At 41.4% G+C, this 15,889-nt stretch overlaps 1 protein-coding gene across 1 annotated transcript in view; it reads right to left on the reverse strand.

Annotated features, from left to right (window-relative positions):
* Positions 1–15,889, reverse strand: part of LOC308295004 (transient receptor potential cation channel subfamily M member 4-like) — a gene marked incomplete at both ends in the record, with an annotated part of 50,883 nt that overhangs the window by 22,261 nt on the left and 12,733 nt on the right. The window contains 7 exons of the mRNA XM_080737940.1: positions 1,458–1,649; positions 1,968–2,032; positions 5,334–5,508; positions 7,527–7,679; positions 8,797–8,956; positions 10,540–10,601; positions 11,904–12,107. Coding sequence (XP_080594066.1) covers positions 1,458–1,649; positions 1,968–2,032; positions 5,334–5,508; positions 7,527–7,679; positions 8,797–8,956; positions 10,540–10,601; positions 11,904–12,107 — 1,011 coding nt within the window. The remainder of the gene's footprint in view (positions 1–1,457; positions 1,650–1,967; positions 2,033–5,333; positions 5,509–7,526; positions 7,680–8,796; positions 8,957–10,539; positions 10,602–11,903; positions 12,108–15,889) is intronic.

Here is a 15,889-nt window from a genome sequence, read left to right on the forward strand (position 1 = left end):
GACTGACGTCTGCCGTCTGCCATCATAGATGTCTTATAGACCACATGAGACTCAAACAATATGTCCACATATGGGCATTCCAAGCTATATGTTCAATATATGGGCATTCCCAGATATGGGCTTAATATTGATGGCATAAAGGGAATTTTATTGTATGGGCATTCCCAGATACAGCCATACAGGCTTAATATTGATGGGCATAAAAGGGATTCTATTAGTGTGGTTTCCATAACAGGGCATCAACTAGGAATCATGTAGATGTAGATGTAGAGGTCAACTCCATATATGGAAATAGGTGATGATCCATGTATGGATATAGAGCATCGCAGTTGAAGCCCCACCCCGTCCTCACTCTGGTGTCGGAAGCGTTTTCCGCATTCATTTCTTCCATAGACATTTCATAAAGTATTTATTTAAACGTTTTTAAGCCTTGGACAAAGCCACCTCGGCTGGAGAGGGATCATGTCAATATTCACATTTTTTTGAATGCAAAGATTAATTAGAAAGCTAAAAAAAGGGGCAGGGTACAAGACTGTGTACAACATTATTTTTAAAATTGCGGAAACTACACTCCCAGAATGCATTGCGAATGTTGTTGTTGTTTCCTGAAATAAAGCCCTTAAATCACGCTCAGTTTAGTTATCCAGGCCAGCATATGGTCTGAAATATAGTTATTGTCATCTCTGTGGACGCTCTTATCGTCATCCTTAACATAGTGGATCATATTTGTAAAAGAAAGACGATCGCTGACGGAGTTCAACTGACGTGCAATAATCCGCCGGGAAGACAGGGGGCAGTAGCTACTTCCGCGGTAACCGCAAGATACATGAAAGAAGAAAAAGCTAGACCAATCACAGACGTCGATTTCACCGGATGTACATGTTTAGCAGTATGGGAAATGCAGTTCTTCTCCGTGCGATCTTGATTAAAACGTGTTTTTACTAAAACTAGAGTGATTGCATACATACTCTGGGGTTCTACAGGAGCATATAGAACCATTTTACAACCACCAGCCTAGTGGTAAGTGTACATTGAATTGCTACGACTTTGTGGCTGATAATGAAAAACGCTATGGTGAAAATGAATGGGTTGTTTACTTCCGACACCGCACTGAGATGCTCTATAGGGTTTGATCTTTGATGAGGTGATGTCGCAACAATGTGATGTCACAATGTCAACAATATGATGTTATAATGTCAACAGGCAACAGGTCAGCAGCTAGACACTGAGGACGTCAGTTTGTTAACTTTCGGTCGCGAAACTAAAAACGTCTTTTTCACGGCCCAGTGTTGTTGAAAAAGATTCTCGGCGTTCTAAGCGTTTTTGGAAGTAGATTCCGAGATAAAGCTGTTTCTTTGCATCAGCAATGAATAGAAGTCTATGGAGATTATTACATGCTTCCTGACGCTGGCGGCTGGAGTTGCATCATGGGATATGTAGTGTTTTTATTACAGTACCTGTTCAACAAGTTGACCTGTCTGGGCTTCAGAAGGGAAGTGTTTCTTGACCAGTTCTGTCACTCTAACAACGTCATCACCAGCAGAGGCAGGTGATTGGTTCTCTAAGATGTCACTCAAGAGGTCAGCCACACCTCCTGAACCTGCCAGCACCAACCAGGGTGTGGATTTCGTCACAGACAGAACCACCCTCTGATGAAGATAGGAGAGAGAGAGAGAGAGAGAGAGAGAGAGAGAGAGAGAGAGTAGGCTACTTATACATACACATTATGTCAACGTTGCCTCTTCTACTACTTTTACAGCCTGGCTCTTATTTATTTTTAGATTTTCCCGATATATAAATATGTAATTTCTTGAAACAAAAGCACTTTGTATTTATAATTAAATAAACTGCTAAATATATAAGTTTCCTCACTCTCCTGGCTCATGTAAGTGAAATTATACTGTATAAAATCATTGTAATGTTAATGATATGGATGAATAAATTGTATTAAGAAGCAGTGATTGTACCTCCAGCATGAATAACTCTCCTGATATGAGGATGCAGAGGACAGGAATGGTAATGCTGCTGCTCTCTGTAAGAAAATAAAATGAGAAGATTATCCAATCATAACTCAACTGGGAAATGATCTTCTTCTTCATTGTAAAGAAACTGGGATGGAAAAACTTTTATTTTGAAAGATCATGCCGGCCCGGAACACAGAAATGGGGCTTTATTCCATTAGGAAGAGAAGGGAAAGGTTTGATGCGAAGTGCACGGACGAAGGGAAACCAAAGTATTGCAAACCTTTGAATGGATGGATCTTAAGACAAAAACCTGAGTTGCTTTGATCCCTTTCCCATGAGAATTCCTTTTTGATCGGATTGAGCTTGAGTTTAACAAACATTCAATGTGTTGCAGTGGGGTGCAGGGCATGCCACGTCTCACCGCAGATCTAAGTGAATATAGTGCCTAGCTGGAGATTGATTTATTGTTGTATTTTATTTTTAGGGTTATGGTGGTTTAAGATGCATTGTGAGAGTATTTAGAAATGTAGACAATGGGAAATGTGCAATTATTTGAATGTGCAATTCATTCTATTCTTCGAGTTTGCAAAATATATGTACATTTTATTGATTTTGCTTTTGGATTCAAGATTTTTTTCTTTAGTTTTCATGTTGTCTCCAATAAAGTAAATCTACAACTCATTGTCAGACTTAACCTCTTTCATGACCAGCTGGGACTCGTTGCTCTTTGTACAGTACAGTACAGTACAGTACAGTACATTTATAGCTATAGCACACTGATGTATTATTATATTTCCACATATCTCATATGTGAGTTTTACTTGAATATTTTCATATTTTTCTCTTTTTTATTAGATTTTACATTTGACCCCAATCGTTAAACTGGCATCAAGAGGAAGTAGAGAAACCTGGTTCTCACTTGAAACATTAAATATTATCTTCTTCACTTTGTGGAGACATGTTTCCACTGAAGCCTGAAGGCCTACTGTCACTTTCTGTGATTCTGTAAAATAATTTATATTTCTATCGATGGATGCTATTACGCGCAGCAGCTCTAGTCAATTTTAGACTATAATAAAATTGGTCTTCACAGAGTTTAATCAAAGTAGATTAAATATGCATTGTTTGTAATAACTTGTTCACTGATTTGAAATGATGTTTCAGAGTTTGATTTGTCTTTCATTTGTATTGTGCCCATAATTAAAATGCTCAAGTCATTGAATGATTTTGCAGTCCTCACGTTATTATCATTATAAGGAGCATGATGGTGCGGTCACTCAAAAATAAATATGTTTATATACAAGAATATTTTACGACCTGTTGCCACCTGTGTAGTCACGTCACCTTTTCAACAAGTGATCAGTGAAGAAGAAGAACAACAATTTTAGGTATTTCTGACTGAGCCGACTATAATAATAAATTGGTTCTAGCAATGGAGAGATGCTGATCCATACAACAATCTAGACAAGGTTTAAACTAAGGGGCTCTTGACTGTGTGGCATATCTTCAGAAAATACAGTAGGCTACGTAACAAGTCTCACAAAGGAGCGATATGCGCCCAGCCAGGGTGATATGTTAATTAATATGTTAATTTGCTGATCTTTGGGACCACTGGAACCCCCCTTTTGATGGCCTGTAGCCATAATATTCTTCTGTTTTTATGAAATGGGTGAGAACCCCTCGCAATATTAAACATTTTCCACACATCTTTTGATTTATTGGCACAATTTACTGTACAACAACTTCTAGTTATGTTTGATTTGTAGCGAAAGCATCCAAATCCCGACCAAAACACAGCATAAAGCGTACTTAATGCTTTCTAGCCTTGACAAGCGCACGTCAAACTGATAAGACGCTAGATGCGTGCGCAGGTCGGCAACAAATTATAGCGATTCAAAACAGTTGTCCTTCAAACCCCACCTCCATTCACTGTCATCAGAACAGAGGGAGCGCTCCTCATGATCACCAGAGCGTCTACTGTTCGCCCAGCTGCAGTCCATGAAGCCTAATTTATGCTCCGTCCTCACGTCCTGCGACGGTGTCGCGCGCAGACCTCCAAGCTCAGAACGGTTGCATTGGTGACGCCATGTGAGCTTGTATATCAGCTACTCTCGACGCGCAATACCGTTGCGCAATGAAGTATATATGTCTCGATAAGGGCGCACCCATGGGTGCATGTACTAGCCAACACACAAGAGGTTGAATGAACTGAAACCAGCGCTCCCCAAAACAACAGGTTTGGGGAACTGTTGAGAATTGATTACATGAAACAGCCACCTGTGCATTTAGTTGTAAATGTTTAAGAAGCATTCTTAAATGTTTATAAACAAGAAATCGGTCTATTTGCTGATAAAATATAGTTATCGACCATGACGGAGGCGCGCTGCCTCAAGCGACCTTGAGCCACGTGTGAACACCGCCAAGCGAGCTAAAGCGAGCGAGTTGCCGTGTCGAGCCTTGCGAAGGTCGCTTGAGCCAAGTCAGTGCCTTTCAAGTTGTAAATCAGGGGCCCAGAATAGTAAATATTGTTGTGGGACTGCTTTTGGGATTATTGGGTTGGGCTGCTGCATGCAGGCAGTGGTGGCTGCTATGTCTGGCAGAAGCCCTTGCTGGATGATTTCACCCGTATGCTGCCTAATGTTGTTTGTTGCTTTACTAGCCTGCAGGCGCAGCCAGAGAGAGACGGACAGTTGGCCACTTTTGTTTGTTATCAAGTTGCATTATTCTAATCTATAACGTTTTCAGATACATTTTAGAGTGCTGATTAAGTTTACAATGAGTAATACACAGTCTGGACGTCATCTTGAATGAGGAGTAGCTCTGTAATTAAGCTGTATTTGGATGAGCGTGCAGCAATGGGAATCAAACAGGTGAATGTATATTAAGTAGAGTCTATCCATGTCATCATGCAGCACGTTTTCATTCACAGGAAGTAATTAAGATTGGCTTTTTATGGACTTTTTATTTAAAAATAAACAAATTGTTTATTTCTTTTTTGGGGGGCATCTAGTGTTCGGTATGCCCATATGATGACCACCGATATGCACTAAAAGTGTGAAAAACATATTGTTCAAGGACTTTAAAATGTGATGATAAAGTGGCATAGGGCTTGTGATTCTACTGAGTGAAAAACACACTTTCATTATTACATAAAAATTAGTAAATAATTAAATAATCTGTCAGATATATATATATATATATATATATAATACAATAATTAATTTTGCCTAGTTTCTTGTGGCAGTTCAACACAAAAACAACCACAGTTAAACTATTATAGTTTGTGCTATTTTACTACTATTGAGTGGCAGATTATACCATGCTTAAGTTAATTCCAGTAACAAACAATTAACGTCCACCATCTCTTACCTCTGATGTGTTGTGTGGGGATGTGTTCCTCTAACAACTTGGCCCTGAAGTTCTCCTCTCCTCCTCTGCGACCTTCACTCCCATCATCCACCAGCAGGAAGACATCATGGTTCTTCTCCAGACAACAGGAGTCATTGGTTTTGTTCTCAGCAGAGTACTGAACTTCAATGTTGTCCTGAGAAGAAAACAGGAATTCCATCTACTAATGAATCTATGTAATAGTAGACATTACTGGTAACGTTGTTACCCAGGTGCTTCTGGTAAGATGGGGGGGGGGGGGGGGGGGGGGGGGGGGAGTCAGATGTAAACGCTGAATTTACTCAATTAATATGGTCCAAGACAGGAAGTTATGAGTATATTAAAAAAGGATCAATATTGTCAAAAACAACGTTATCACATTGTAATCTCAGTATTTATTATAATTTGAGAGTGGCGGTAACATAATAAACAGGACATTTAATTAATATCAGTACATACTACATACAGTACAGTACAGTACAGTATGGTACAGTACAGTACAATACAGTACAGTTAAGAATGTGATGTAAATATAGTAGAGTTCTGTAGAATGTTCATTTTATGAGGATGATTAATTAGATGGAGGAAAACACAATGTGTAAACAGTGTTTGTGTGTTAATACCTGAGGGTCGACCAACTGGTCTTTTTTGTGCAGAACTCCCCATGGAGTAATGCCCACCCTAGCGACCCTGTAACGGCCCCTCGATGCCTCTCCTACACATCTCCCTATGCCTTCATCAAAGCCTTCTGTCAGGATCCAGGGCCGGCTTCTTTCCATTTCTGTGTCTGTGACTGTGCGTGTGCGTGTGTGTACGTGCGTGTATGTGTGTGTGTGTGTGTGTGTGTGTGTGTGTGTGTGTGTGTGTGTGTGTGTGTGCGTGTGCGTGTGCGTGTGTGTGTGTGTGTGAGACAGAGAGAGAGAGAGAGAGTTTGTTCAGTAACAGTGTTAAATAGCTCTATAATGTGCAGTGGTCGTGGAAACAGTACTTGTTTTACTTAAATAAAAGTATCAATACTGCAACAGAGAAATACTCACTTACAAGCACAAGTCTGGTAAAAGTACAAAAGTAATGGCATCACATTATACTTCAAATAGAGTTAGGGTTAGTAAGTAAGTACTCTTTATCCAGAATGTCCCATTTCACAATTATATGTCTAAAATATATTAGGGCTGAGTAATCGTCATTAGAACATGGAGGGTTCCCAAAAGGTTCCCAGTTTGATCCCGGGCTCTCCCGGGTCTGGACTCTGGACCCCACTCTTCGAAGTTAAGCTCTGTACAGACCGGCGAATTAGCGAAAGCGACGTGAATAAGCGAACCAAAAAGGCGAAGGAATCCTTTTTCCATACACACCAAAAAGCGACGCGAATATGCGTATAATATTCGCTTAATTCGCCTAAATACGAGGGGTGATATCTGCCTGTAGCCACAGGAGAAATGAGAAGAAAGGAGAGAGAGGAGAGAGGAGAACGGACGGGGAAACAAATAAAACAATGGAAACTACATCCTCAAGTGAGGATGACCTGGCTGTGGTTGTTATTGTGACACATTGTGAGCTTGTATATTTGCTATTTAAAAAGTATTGATGGGAAAATGAAATTTGAATATTTTTGAAACATTTTCTGAAAATGAAACATAAATCTGTGTGGAGGTCCCTGGCACCACATATTTTCAGATGGGGGTCTGCGACTGTGAACAAATATGTTAATCTGAGGTCCTTGATATGAAAATATTTGGCAACCACTGGTTTAAAAATATTAGAAAGTAAGCCCAATAAGCAACTATAGTATTTTTTTAGAGACACACATTGCTTATTATAAGCCAGACATGGCAACCCAGGTACATTCAGAGCCCAGAGCGCCAACTACTGACACTTAAATGCAAGGACAACAGGAAACCAAATGATGTTTTTCAGGCCATCTTTTTCAGCCTCCGCCTCTTTCAGGATATGAACAGGAAGCCGGGGGCGGGGCCAGGAATAAGGTGAATAGCTACCTGTTCCACTGAAGAGCATTTCATTTAATCCAATCAGGAGAGATAACTCATAAAGGAGTAAAAGGATATGAGGATGTATAGTGCTCCATTTCTTTCAGCTCACTGCTTAGTGTTATCACTTCCAATTTAACTTTTTCCATAAACATACACACACACCTATTTTATGCAAGGCGTTGACCAGTCCCTCTCTGATGACCTCCTGGACCCAGGGTTTGACCTCTGCACTTCCTTCTCCTCCCACCACAGACACCACCAAGGTGGGTAGTCTATATTCTCTTGTGAGCAGGTCGTAGACAGGAGAGGGTTCAGTGTTTGATGACAGACGCAGGAACTATAGGTGATAAAAGAGACAAATCAGAAGGATGACAATGATGAACATGATCAACCTAAATACACTCTCAACTGTCATATCAAGAGGGGCAGGGTTTATAATACACTCTCATTTATACCCTTAATGTCTATTCTAAAGTTGAAGTTGTGTGTTTGTGTGTGTGTGTGTGTGTGGGGGGGGGGGGGGGGGGGGGGGTACAGCTGTCTGTCTGTCTGTCTGTCTGTCTGTCTGTCTGTCTGTCTGTCTGTCTGTCTGTCTGTCTCTCTCTCTCTGTTGTCATAAACAGTGCTATTAGATCAGAGGTAGGCAGCATTAATTTCCAGAGGGCCATATGGACCTCGATAAAGTGAGTGAAGGGCCACACTTTGTACAATTGAATTGAAACATGAAACACATAACAATTATGTTAAAACTGCATGAATTTGGTAGACAGGACAAACTACTTTACAATGAGGTCCTTTCACAACAAGACAGCTGACTGTTGTACTCTGGCCTACAATAAGAATATTACAGTTAATAGTTACATAAAATAATCTGTGTCAATGTTGTATCAAGTTTTAAATGAGCCTATACATTTATACTGCATCTTATCTGATATTCATCTCTCCATAGCTCACTGATAAAACACATTGCATTAAGTTATACATATGGACTCAGGGTTGACGGTTGCACTGTTACTGTTGGTGCATTAAAAACAGAACATTTGAGTACATACAGAGGTATGCAGGTATGTACTCAAATGGTAAATATTAAATATGAATTACTATTAATTGGAGTCAAGTTAAATCAATGTTTCTAGGGCCTGATTGAGATGGTCAAAGGACCGGGTCCGGCCCCCGGGCCGCATGTTATCCATGTGTGGATTAAATGAAGGTTCTCTCTGTGTGTGCGTGCGTGCATGCGTGCACGCGTGCGTGCGTGTGTGTGTGTGTGTGTGTGCATGCGTGCATGTGTGCGTGCGTACGTGTTATGTATTGGGATGATTCAATGAAATCATCATCAGAGACCTTAAAGCAATAACAACCTCCTCTTGACTGAATAATGTTAAATAGATGATGGAAGACAGAGTATCATGAACCACAGAGAACATTGATCACATTGTCAGTCAGACACTTACAAATCTGGAGGACTCTATCTCTCCCTCAAACTTCAAGTATCCATAAGCATCAGTGGGATGTTCAGAGGAGTGCAGCTCAGTGGTCCACTCAGTGTCCTCAGCTGTCTTGATGTCTGTTAGATGTTTGTCTCTGGGATGTCCACACTGACACCATCTATCCCTGATGACACAACAGGACAATACATCAATACACCACTGCTTCTCAAAGTGGGGTCTGGGGACCCCCAGGGGTTAAATGAGGAACAGTTTAAACACTTAAACCCTATTTTATCTTTAAAATGTAACAAAAACAGCCTATCTAAAAAGCTCATCACAACGTGACATATTATAGATTGTTTGGGAGGTGTGACCAAATGCCACTTATTTTATTCAGCCTCATGTTGCTATAACAGGCCGATTCGTGTTTTGACCTATAACTCCACCGATGTAATGTAAAACACCAAAGAGGCCAAGGAAAAACCTTTGCCCTGCATCTTTCACATCTGCCTTTTATATCGCCACCAGGAGACCAAATTATGAATGCAGCGTCCGGTTGCTGTGAAAGGCAGAGAAGATATGGCACCCATTTCTCTATTTCTCTATTATAGCGTAACTTGTACAGTTACAAGTAACTCACAAGGGCAGTAACTTGATCGAGTTATAGTTCTGCCCCTGGAGAAATGTAACTTGTAAAGTGTCAAGTTAACATTTTCAGCGTTAAATTGAGAATGTACATTTGGTGTACATGAAACAAAATATAATACCCTACAAAAAAAAGCTAACCATGCCAGCAGAAATATACCTCTCAACCGAGTTTTATACTTTTATTTCAAATGGTTGACATTTTCTTTAGTAAACATCTGTGTTCCTAAAATAAAGTTAAAAAAGAAGAAAAAAATCTGTTCTGTTGAGGATACTGTTACATGAGTCATGACATTTGATTGTAAATCTTATCACATCACATCTATATATGCGTATTATCTAAACTGTTACGACATTTGATCGTAACAGTAAAACTATACTTAACTGTTCCCTTCATTATCACACTGTGATATTACGATGACTCTGCTAGTAGCTGCAATACACCGTGGTACGGCGAAGCATAATATCAGGAAACAGTCTGTGTATATTATTAGTGCAGGAACGGAACGCAGCTGGCTGTCGGAAGTCAATGTTGCTCATAAAAAAACCTTAGATATTGTAATGTTGTGTTACTTTATTTAATATCCAAATAGCCTAATAATATTAGTTATAACCAGTAAGACGCCTAAGGGCTGAAAAGGGCGAGGGCATGAGGACGGAATTTGCACAGGGCAGAATTCATTTGTGTGATTCGAGTTGTGGTTGGTTGTTTCAGTTGGACAAATTGTGAACAAAATATTTTCTCAAATATGGACTGACGAGACGTCTGACATCATAGATGACTTATGTTATAGACCACATGAGACTCACCCAATATGTCCATATATGGGCATTCCAAGCTTTGGGATTAATATTGATGATATCAGGGATCTCCATATATGGGCATACAGGGGACAAGGAGGGAATGTGACAGATTGAAGGAAGGAAGGAAGGAAGGAAGGAAGGACAAGATGTGGGCATGCGGTCACAACGGGTTCCTATCGCCAAATCAAATGTGTTCAGATCTCTGAGTCAAGTCTCCTGAGGAGGTGCTTCTGAGGCCTGTCCTGGACAGGTGTCACCGGACGTAAAAACAACAACAACATAATAATATCATGGAGCAAGGAAACGGAAACCCTTTACCTGGAAGAATCTTCTATGAAGGTGTTGCACTCTCTTTTCTTGAAGTCTTCGGGCCACCATCTCTGAAAACATATTAGACACAGGTTATGATATGTTCCTTATTATGTCTGGGCCGCCCTTCGGGCGGCCCAGCGTCTAGTCGGCGACCTGGCCAACTCGGAACAATGTAAATAGGGAATGAATGCCCCGCCCTTTAATGCAAACCCCATTATACCTGTTTTCATAGGACCCGTTTTGACCATCTGTCTGCCTGTGTCCATTTATGCCCATATATGGAGATATCTGTATCTGTCTGTCTGTCTGTCGGCGTCCATTTTATGTCCATATATGGAGATCACTGCAGTTATAGTTCTGGGTCCATTTTATGCCCATATATGCCCATATATGGAGATATCTGTCTATCTGCGTCCATTTTATGCCCATATATGGAGATCTCTGTATCTGTCTGTCTGTGTCCCTTTTATGCCCGTATATGGAGATCTTTGTGATTCTGCGTCCATTGTATGCCCATATATGCCATATATGGAGATATCTGTTTATCTGCGTCCATTTTATGCCCATATATGAGATCTCTGTCGCTTTTTTGCCCATATATGAAGATCTCTGCACACACAGTACCGGTTGCGGAAAACTCTGATGTCAGACATCAGCTCCGCATACGGGCATTCATTTTATTCCCATATATGGAGAACGCGCGTGTCCCGGTGGGACGAACGGTTCTCGAGATACGCGGATTACATACATACATACACACTCACAGAGATTTTTTGTTGACTCATGTGGCGTACGTGATGTCAGAGCCTTTTATGATGTGATGTCACAATGAGTCAGCGCTTGCGCCGATTTCCTCCGGAACAGCCTGATGTCAACAATCAGCCCAGCATAAGGAGATTCCGAACGTTTCGTGCCGGTTATAGGGAAAACCGCGCGTCGGGTCGGGTCGAGGCCCGGCACTGCACTCCGTGCCGCGGCGGGGAACGCGCATGTCGAATCTGAAGCCGGTGGGACGAACGGTTCTCGAGATACGTGGATTACAGACAGACAGACACACACGCAGACACGCAGACACGCAGACACGCAGAGACTTCTCGCATTTATAGATAGATATGACATTTAATATATCTGCAATGTCCAATGCCTATAATGCATACACAGATGCACAGTGCCATTTCAAAACTTCACACGTCCTGCCATTAGATCAGCTATTTTGTTCTATTTTTATGACCTTCTCTGACTTCAGTTTAAATCTATGTATGAAGGAGGATTCTGCTTTTCATTGGGAATGGAGTGGTTTCTTGCCATTAGCAAGTTTGGTTAAAGGTCCACATAAAGTTTAATAATAGAGCTATTATTAAAGAACCCACCTCCTGTTCAGATGCAGATGTGTTGTCATCGATGAGCCCCTTCTCTTGGTGGCGGTCTACCTCGTCGAGCCCCTCCTCCCCGGTGTTTCCACCATCTAGGTAAGCTGAGGTCAGTAGGTGCATCCCCACCTCTATTACCTCATGGCCGCTCATCTTCTCTTCTGTGTTTCTGGAACGTCCAACTCCCTCTCTCCTTCTTGCCTCCTAGGATGATACACATAGAGACATTGTTGTTATTAAAGGAGTCTTCATTTACTAAACAGGTTGTTTGATCCGGTCTAGACCGGATGGCATCCTACCGTACATCATTTTGTAGTAAAACGGACTACAATTTGGCAGGAAACACCAAACCAGAAACAGTTTCAACCCTGTTAGCGCATGCGCAAGTTGTGAGCGCATGCGCAAGTAGGAGTTAAAACTGTTTCCGGTTTGGTGTTTCCTGCCAAAGTGTAGTCTGTTTTTACTACAAAATGACGTAGCTAGGATGAGATCCGCTCCCGACCGGATCAAAAGCCAGAAATTGGAAGCCGTCCCAGGCTATTAAAGGAGTAGTTCACCCCTAAAATGACTTTTGTTTTATTGATTACTCACGCCATGGAGACTTCAGTTCAATAATGCTTGTTTTGTATTTATTACAATAAATGTAATTTAATTGATGTTGGGGACCCAAGACAGTGACTACGTTTGTTACCTCATGTAGAAGAAGTAAGAAATATAAAGGCACGTGTAGCCTAATGCACCCCCCCCCCCCCAGAAGAGGAGAGGCTTTAAAAATGTTCAAAATTGCCAAATACAAGCTCGCAGCGCGGCAAGAAGTGACAGGGTGTGAGCTTGTAGATCTATGTGAGACCCAAAATCAGAGTGAACATTTTGAACCCAGTCTTCCTAGTGTCCACTCTTCCCATAAAAATGGTTTCCAGATTTCCCTAGTGCCCACCTTTCCTGTAGGCCTATGTGTCAGTAGTTTAGACAATTTAATGTGATGGTTTAATATGATTTAGGCCTGGGGCAGAGGTTCTTAAATAGGGGTCCAGGGGCCCCCAGCGGTCCGTGAGGGGTATCCATGGGGGTCCCCAGCCAACATGACCTAATATAGTATCAAAATCAGTTCAAACATTTCAACCCCCTGTACTGTATATGTTGGCTATGTGAAGATCTACAAGCTTACAACATGAGGCGGTGAAACACGTTTAGATAGATCAAAAAGAAATATACAAAATACCATACTTAGCCTATTATACAATCCTGCACTAATGGATATCAGACTAAGGTTGATTTATTTAACGTTCATAGGAGTCTGCATTTGAAATCCAGTATCCCCAAAATGCTGTTTCACTGCAAGTGTTTCTGTCACCAATGCTGCTAGAGAAAAATGTTTCTTCTCTGTTTCCCCTCAAACAACAAACAACCACTATTTTACCGTAGTGGTTACGCACACGCACCCAGTAACACGCACACGCGCACACGCACACACACACGCACACACACACACACACACACACACACACACACACACACACACACACACACATATATATTAAATGATTATATACCTTTCTGTGCAGCCTCTGTTGTGGTCAGTGTGTCCGTGTCTGGGAGTGGAAAGGCGGGCCTGAACTGAAGAGTGGTTTTATACTGGTTCTCAAGGTGAGGCACGGGGCCCCAGGGCCTGCCAGGGGGTTGGGTTAGGTCTGGTAGGACCTGCAGACACACACACACACACACACACACACACACACACACACACACACACACACACACACACACACACACACACACACACACACACACACACACACACACACCTCTTGGACAGAGACTACATGAAGCTGCTGAAAACCTGTGTGGTCACTCATGAGAGTGACCACGTGTCTGCCCAGGCCTACAGGAGCTGTTAGACAGGTTCCCAAGGACCTGTATTGGCACTGTCTGTATCATCCTGAGGAACGGGACGACTCTCAGCGCGCACACACACACACACACACACACACACACACACACACACACACACACACACACACACACACACACACACACACACACACACACACACACACACACACACACACAGAGCGATACTACTCTAACTTGTTTGACCGTTTGGTCCACGACCGTTTGGACCGTTTGGTCCACGACCCACTGCTCACTCTCTGTTTCCTTGTAATTATCTTATGTATGTATTGTGCAATGACCAATCAATGTATGTAACAAAACCTGTTTGTATGGTTTCATCCCATTGTATACTGCTCCGTTCCCTTATGCCTAAAGCCCATTTTCCACTGGCCCAACTCCACACCACTCCACACCACACCGCCCACTTGTGCCAGGTTTTCCACTACAAGGACCTGGGTAGAGTGGTGTGAAAGTGGTACTAAAGGGTACTAAAAAGTATCCACTCTAGAGTAAGTCTGAGCTAGGCCAAACAGGGCCAAACACTTCATAATGACTGATCACTCACTGACTTTTCATTTAGACCACCAGGATATAGTTGTAATACATGATAATAGATTCTATTGTGTTATAACCACTATTATAATCTATTATAGTGTCTTTTAATTATCATAGTAATACATTAATACTTTATAATGTATTATAATCACAGTTATATTCCATTACAGTGCACTATAATTAGGATAGTTGTAATACAAATTTATATTGTATTATAATCACAGTTAAAAGGGTCAATTTGTTTCTTACCGATGGCGATAGGGGTACTTTTTTGTAATGGAAAATGTAGATATTTTTTATGTGGTGTGGTGTAGTGTGGTGTGGTGTGGTGCTAAAACTGCAGTCAAAAAGGGGCTTAAGGGGCAGAGCCAGTCAATATATACTGTACGTTTTCTGCTATTCTGTGCCATTCTCTGGTGACAGCCACATGCTGTCACTAGACTAACACCAAAACATATGCTTATGTGCTCTCTCTCTGACAGCCCAGGCTGTCATAAAACAGATCACACAACATTATTGTGGGCTCGCCTGGAAGGCGAGCACACGTATGTTATCTTCATTATTGTGGGCTCGCCTGGAAGGCGAGCACACGTATGTTATCTTCATTATTTATATACTATACTAGTCAGTATCTCCTCAAAACTTTGGCGCGCTTCATCTCTTAAACGCTTACACCTTTCAACACCATTCAAATTTTTATGTGTTCAGCTTACTGAGGACAAGTGTGCTTGTATTCTTGGTTTTGAAATGTTTTGTAGTATAAATATAAAAAAATAAAAATGTTTAACTTTAAGCACCCAATGCATTTCCAATGGGTTTAGTGAGTGGGGACAGAGTGGAGAGAAGGATAATAGACCCATGTTTATGTTAAGGCGCTGTGGCTGCAGTGTTCACACTTCAGATATGCTATCTATATCATTGCGTTCACACAGGTCTGCTCTCTGATTTGATCCAAATGTCTAAGCTGTGTGATGTATAAAACTATAGTTATAGTTAAAACTATAAATAAATGTCCCTCTCCACTCTACTGATTACACAGCTGTGATCAAGAATCAAGTCCGGGCGATGGGATGTAAATCCCATAGCCATATATCCTAGAGCCCGCAGGGACAGTCAGCCATATTAGTGGTTGTTTTTGGTTGTCAGGGAGATATCAAAACCAATGCATTTCCAAGTCAGATACACAAACACAATAAAAGTCATGCTCCACTCCTCAGTCTGGAGTGGCCACATAGAAGAACGCCTTGGTTATAGACATAGTGGAGGACAGATGTGATCTGGGATTGTTAGCCTACAGTATATGCACTCAATATACTCCACTACAGTTGGAGTCCATTTGACAGTTGCTGGTTCCCAAACACAGAATCAAAAATGTAGATCTAGAACACATAGAATATGTACAGTACAGTAAGGTTCAGTAGAGTACAGTAAAAGTACAGTAAGGTTCAGTAGAGTACAGTAAAGTACAGTAAGGTACAGAAAGGTACAGTACAGAAAGGTACAGTAGAGTACAGTACAGTAAGGTACAGTAAAGTACA

This window comes from Nannobrachium achirus (genome assembly GCF_963921795.1).
Source record: "Nannobrachium achirus genome assembly, chromosome: 12".
NCBI lineage: Eukaryota > Metazoa > Chordata > Actinopteri > Myctophiformes > Myctophidae > Nannobrachium > Nannobrachium achirus.